Below are 6,000 nucleotides of genomic sequence, written 5' to 3'. Positions count from 1 at the left end.
TGCCCAAACTGGAGACGTGTACCATTTGTTACAGGCCATACAACAGGTCCACAAAGCAAATTAATTGTTCCTAACACATAAGTGCTTTGAAAACTTATTCCTGATTCTTGGATGCTTGGTACCAAGAATATCTATGTGCATCTCCAAATAATTAGGCAGAAAGGTAAAAATCTTACAAAGAGATGCAAAACTGGTACATGGTACCTTGCCATATTATGTAACACAAAAAAGGTTATTAACCAGCTGTCGCAAAAACACATTTTATTATTAATATGGGAGTAAGGAAATATCACTGATCTTTAAATAATTTCCTCTCTTTTAATAAAATGGAACCCCAAAACACTGATTTAAGACAACACATCAGAATCAACACATGGGAATCAAAACCCTGAAAATCCCAAACATATGTCACATTTTGTTCCTGATCAGAAAAGATTATACGCATCACCTGATCCTTTCACAAGTTGGGATATATAACATATGATGTATACACATAGAATAATGCAATGAAATCTTAAAAACCATCATTTACAATTTTGGAAAAATATGTTGTTTGCATTTGGCATAAAGCACAGTAATGGTGACTCCCCAGCTGCACTTTAGCGTCCCATTTTCCTTGTCCCACGTGCAGGTGGGATATACTGTACCTACAGCCTGGAGAAGTCAAGATTCCTTGGGATGTTCTTGCCTTGGAGATTTCGTCAAGTAGATCCACTTACTGACACCTGAACCCAAGGTGACCTTGGACCATGTGGACGTGCTAGAATTTCACACGACTCATCTCTGTAAGTATTATATAGTCAAAAGCCAAAACATCAGGGGAATTTGATGTCGTATAAATGCAGATCTGTATTTTGCAATAAGTACTTCGGGGAGGAGTAGATTTTTTACATAGCACAGCCTCTCTGCCTGGTACAGGGCAGGCAGTCACCTGGGTGCTAATGATCTACTTCGCATTCAACCAGTGCATCATGCCCTGGTTATCTGACATACTAACATGTAGAGATTAGATTAATTACCATCAGTCTCTTCTCGTAATACATACTTTTTAAAGCATTATTTAATGAAAGATAGTAAATGGAAAAATACTTCTGTTCACACATGGTAAAATACTTAAATCATCATTAAGAGTATTACTTTTGTTTGCTTCTAGCTGTCCTGGCATCTACGGCTACATTTCAACATTGGCCCATACTATCTGTGCTCACAGACTGCTTTCCTTACTATTATTTAAATTAATAGATGATTTTAAGCACCACTAGAGGGCACAGAATTATAACAATATTTCTTAGTAGATCACAAAAAGTACATCAGGAACAGGACTTCCGTAATTTTCATAGTTTATTGTCCAAATCCCCAGTTTAAAGCCTCAATCCTATCAACAGTGTTGCATGCGTGTAGTTCTGCTGCCATTGCCCACCCACGGCCATCAGACAAGCTTGGGGGTGGGCGCTTGTGGGACAGAGGCCTTACTGAGTAGGCTGGACTACACGCTCCCAGTTGAATGGCACAGGTTGCCTTTCTGGAACTTGAGTACCAACACTCAAATATTTTACTCAAGTGACTTACGCCAATGGAGTATAAATCTAAGCATAGTTCCAGAGGCCCAGCTGAGGTGAACGGCATGCTATATACATCTTCAGCTGTAAACGACTATATAAGCATGAGAAAAATGAAGAGTATAAACACTTGCATATCAAACCAGGGAAATGCAAACAAGTAGTAAATGAAGGATTAACTAACTCAATTTACAATTCAAAGCAGAGTAGATATGTGCCACTGGAAAGCTTTAATATTAATGGCGTTGCTGTGGATACTTGTATCAACTACTTAACATCTGTTTTGACATGTGTGCTGTTTCTGCCATCACTTATCAGGAGCGTGAGTGGCCACTGCGGTTCACATGTTAGAAAGTTCCTGTTTGAAGCCGCCTACAGTGGAGGAGGAAGTGCAGTGAAGAAAGGAAGAAGATTAAGCTCTGTATTTAGAGATAGCTGATTGAATGGCTCTGGAGACACGGTTGCAGTAAATTAGTACTGTTGATGTTTCTATGTTTTAGTACAGGCACAAGTTAACGTCCATGGCCAGAATATGACACCTATTTCACTGCTTACTTCTTTTCTGGAAGTTGGGAGATGATGGTGTGTTGATCAAAGGCTTGAGAGCCTGGCCTTCAACTAGCCTGTATGAGGAGAAAACCCGAAAATTTATTTTCTGAATGCCTCTATTGACTTTCTTATAACGTTAGTGTCCACATTCTCTTAATTAACCGTTCAGGAGTTAGCGTCACATTTTCACATTGATGTGTTCAGGCTGCAAGGCCAGTGACACGCAGCTATTTTTCAGTGGGTGCTGAATGCCCGGGTGGCGGCTCGCCTTCTCCCCCGGCCAGCCCGGGGCTCCCAAGGCGTCCCCCGGGGGCGGTGGGTGCCGCCGAGCCCCGGGCAGCGGCACGGTTGGCACAGCTGCCCGCAGCGGGCAGCGCGGGGAGCGGGACTGCGAAGCAGCACCGGGGTCGACCGCCGAACACCGGCAACAAACGGCGGCCAAGTGGCCGCAGCTGCCCCCAGCTCCGGGCGGGGAGGCGCGGAGCGACCGCGCCTGCGGCGTGGAGGGGTGGATTTTTTTTTTAACGCAAGCACACCTTGATGCGGCGGGGAGTTAAAGGCCCGCTCTCGGCAGGGGGAGCTTTGTTTTCTCGGCGCAGCTCGGGCATTGAGCGGCGGCACCGCTGCTCTCCGGCCGCACCGCGCCGGAGCTCCTGAGGACTAGGGGGGAGCCCGCAGGCACAGCAGCCCCCGCCGCCGCTGGGATTCGCTTGCTCGCCGCCGCACGGGGCCGGAGCACGGCGGAAGCGCCGGAGCGGCGTGCCGGGCTGCGCCGCCCCTCCGGGGGGACACCCGGCGGCTCGACTACGCTGCCCCGCCCGGGCCGGCCACCCTCCCCGCCCGCAGCGGGGTCCCACCGCCAGCCGAGCTTCCCCCGCGCTGCCGCCGCTGAGTCTTGCGGCAGTTTTGTTACTTTCTCGGACTTAAATGGACATTTCCCGGGAGCGCGCCTAGCCCGCGGGCGCCGCGTCCCGCCAGCCGCTTGCCGCCCGCCCCGCCGCGGGCACCGCCACTGCCTCTGCCGCTTGCGCCCCGGGACGCGAAGGCGCCCGGCAGCGCGGCCGCTGCCTACCCCCGCCGGCCCGCCTTTCTTGCCGAGTTTCTCCGCCGCTGGGAACGAGAGCAACAGCTTGCACGGCCCGGCAGGGCCAAGTGCCGCGGGAGGCAGCGAGGGAGCGGGCGGCGAAAGGCACCGCCGAGCCGCGGCCCGGCGCCCTCGCGGCCTCTCCGCCGGAGCTGCACGGAGCTGCCCTCCAACCGCCCCGTCCCGGGCCGCGAAGCCACGCCGGGCGGCGCTACGGGGGCCGGCGGCGGGACCCCGCCGCCCGGGAGGAGAGTGCGCCCGGGGGGGCGCCCGCTCCCTCGCCGGGGCCCCCGCGAAACTGCCGCAGCCCGGCCCGCCGCGCCGGGCGCCCAAAGTGGCCCGCGCCTCCGCACCCCGCGGGCGCCGCCCGGAGACCCTCGGCCCCCGCTGCCTCCTGCGGGCCGCCGCCGCGGGGTGCCTGGCCGCTGCCGCCTGCGCCCTGCTCCGTCGCGGCCCCGGCGCTCGCCCCGGCGCCCGGGGTGATGCCATGCCCCGCAACCACGGCGGCGGGGAGGAGGGCGGCTCCGCGGGGCTCTGGATGAAGAGCGGCGCGACGGCGGGCATGAAGGATGTGGAGTCGGGCCGGGGCAGGGCGCTGGCGAGCGGGTCGGCCCGCGGCGACGGCCTGCTGCTCCTGGGCACCGGCGGCGCGGCCGCCCCCGCCGGGCTGCGGGAGAGCCGCCGCGGGAAGCACGGCGCCCGCATGAGTCTGCTGGGGAAGCCGCTGTCGTACAGCAGCGGCCCGAGCTGCCGCAGGAACGCCAAGTACCGCCGGCTGCAGAACTACCTGTACAACGTGCTGGAGCGGCCCCGCGGATGGGCCTTCGTCTACCACGCCTTCGTGTGAGTACCGACCCTCTCTCCTCTCTTCTCCTCCTGTCCCGTCACGTCCCGCCCGTCCCCCGGGTCGCCGCCCGCACCTGTCCCCGGCCAGAGCCGCTTCCTCACCGCGTGCACCTCCCTCCTCCCCCTCCGCTCCCCGAGCATCGCTCCGCGGCCGTCGGCTGGTCCACGGGGAGGACAATTCCCCCCGCGAGTCGCGCCTCAGGTGCCCGGGAGGCACCTGCGGAGGCGGGGTTGCCGCTGCCACCTGCAGCGCGACGCTCCGCGGGCGACTGAAAATCCGCGCAGATCTCGGTGGGAGGTGATGGAAGGGAGAGGCTCGGTTCAGCCAACAGAAAGGGCCGCAGAAGAGCACGGAGGGGGAGCACACCCTCGCTTGTCTCCCAAGCGTTTGAGGCCGCCAGATTGCGCGTGGCGTTACGCGGAGGATTGCGCGGCGCTCCCGCAGCGGCCGCCTCGGCGACCCCGGAGTTAGACGGGGCGAGGAGTGCCGTCCGTCCGCCGACTTTCCCCGCGGCAGCGGCGGTAACTCCGCCGAGCGTTTTGCTGCGCGGTTTGAAAAGTTAGCGCCGTGGAGCGGCACGGCGTGTTTCTTCCTCCCGCGTGTTTCCCGAGCGCTCGTGGTTTCCGCCCCGGCGGGGGGAGTGCGGGTGGTGGCGTGGGCCGCGCTGCCGTCCCACGCGTGTGCTCGGCGCGGGATGCGGCGACCCGAGTGCGCCCACCTGCCGCTGGCAGCGCCGGGGCCGCCCCCGGCGAAGGGAGCGGCTCCTGTACTGGCGGCCCCGCTCGCTTCGCCCCTCCGGTGTCTTGTCATTTCTGCGCTTTTTCTTTTAGCGAGCGACTCTTCCTGTCGCGCTCACATTCTGCAAGAGCCGGTGACTAAAATACGCGTCCCGTCACATCGCTCTGTGGAGAGCGGTACTGTCACCGCGCTGCGAAACTTGTGCTGCTTTACTTACAGAGACTGGCTTGGGAGAGCTGTGTGAGGGCGACCTGAGGCTGTAACTGCTCCCCAGGGTCAGTGGTGTTCCTTAATTCATTAGCAGTCCCCTATTTTTACCGGTTTTGGTAATATTAGGGGAAAGGCCTGACTCAAAAGCATTTTGGATGGCTGAGCTAGATGGTGAAGCTGGTGAAGCGTCATTGCCCTGGATCATAGTCCTAGATGAAAAAGGTGTAATGAAGAAGAAGGATGATAGGTATTACTGTATTTGGGATATAATACAACGTATTTCTGTGTTAGGCTGCAGAAAATGTATCATAAATAAATCAGAATATTTAACTGATATGCTGTAGGTAAATACATTCCCATGGTCGTTGCTGGAATCCAGCTAGTGGTTACAGCAGCTTCAGTAAAAAAGCAACTGTTCCCTCAAAGCTGTTTGATAGCATAAAGAGTGCTTCTCTCCCAGCAGCGGGGGAATCCCCAAATCCTACTCTAATAGAAGTTTTTATAAGTGAAAACATACTTTGACAAAAACATGGCAGTCTTATTAATAGGATACTTCGTGTATAGATTTATTTAGTAGATCAAAATTGCTATAGATAACAAACAACAGAAACGTACTTTATGGTAAATTTCATTCACTAAAAGGATTTTCCTCCACTTAGAAGGTCTGCCAATTCTCTCTGTTTTACTGCGAAAGTAAACTCTTAGAGCTTGAACTTTCTTCTTGGAGGGTGTTTATTTGGTACATTTTCCTGTTTGGGTTCTTCTAGGTGTTATCCTGCGGTGTAGATGGATGTAAATTAGTGTTGTGAGAATCACCAAGTATTTACTAGAAATTATCTTGCTGCAGTGCCTGAAGTTGCTATGCAAAACCTGTAAACTGTAGTTTTGGACTCTTCTCTTTGAGATCATGATGAAAATAATTAAAACAGGTAAAGTTCAAGTTGGAAATACAGTTGAGAAGTTTAAACCTAAAAAAAAATGTAAATTTCCAAACAGAGTGAAGTCATGACACA

At 54.6% G+C, this 6,000-nt stretch overlaps 1 protein-coding gene and 1 long non-coding RNA gene across 3 annotated transcripts in view; one reads left to right on the top strand and one right to left on the bottom strand.

Annotated features, from left to right (window-relative positions):
• Positions 1–244: 244 nt before the first annotated feature.
• LOC139827616 (uncharacterized) lies at positions 245–4,333 on the bottom strand. 2 transcript variants are annotated; one of them, XR_011738466.1, is made up of 2 exons: positions 4,113–4,333; positions 245–2,182 (listed from the first exon to the last, which is right to left on the bottom strand). It is a non-coding gene; the product is annotated as an uncharacterized lncRNA (long non-coding RNA). The 2 variants fall into 2 exon arrangements; XR_011738467.1 differs by lacking the exon at positions 4,113–4,333 and adding an exon at positions 3,980–4,090.
• KCNQ5 (potassium voltage-gated channel subfamily Q member 5) overlaps positions 2,730–6,000 on the top strand; it is a 286,898-nt gene continuing 283,627 nt past the window's right edge. Inside the window, exon 1 of the mRNA XM_065834714.2 lies at positions 2,730–4,035. Within this exon, the coding sequence (XP_065690786.2) occupies positions 3,680–4,035 (356 nt within the window). The 5' untranslated portion in view covers positions 2,730–3,679. The remainder of the gene's footprint in view (positions 4,036–6,000) is intronic.

This window comes from Patagioenas fasciata, chromosome 3, assembly GCF_037038585.1.
Source record: "Patagioenas fasciata isolate bPatFas1 chromosome 3, bPatFas1.hap1, whole genome shotgun sequence".
In the NCBI taxonomy this organism is placed as follows: Eukaryota; Metazoa; Chordata; class Aves; order Columbiformes; family Columbidae; genus Patagioenas; species Patagioenas fasciata.
The sequence above is the reverse complement of the archived record's forward strand: the minus strand, read 5'-3'. Positions and strand labels throughout refer to the sequence as shown.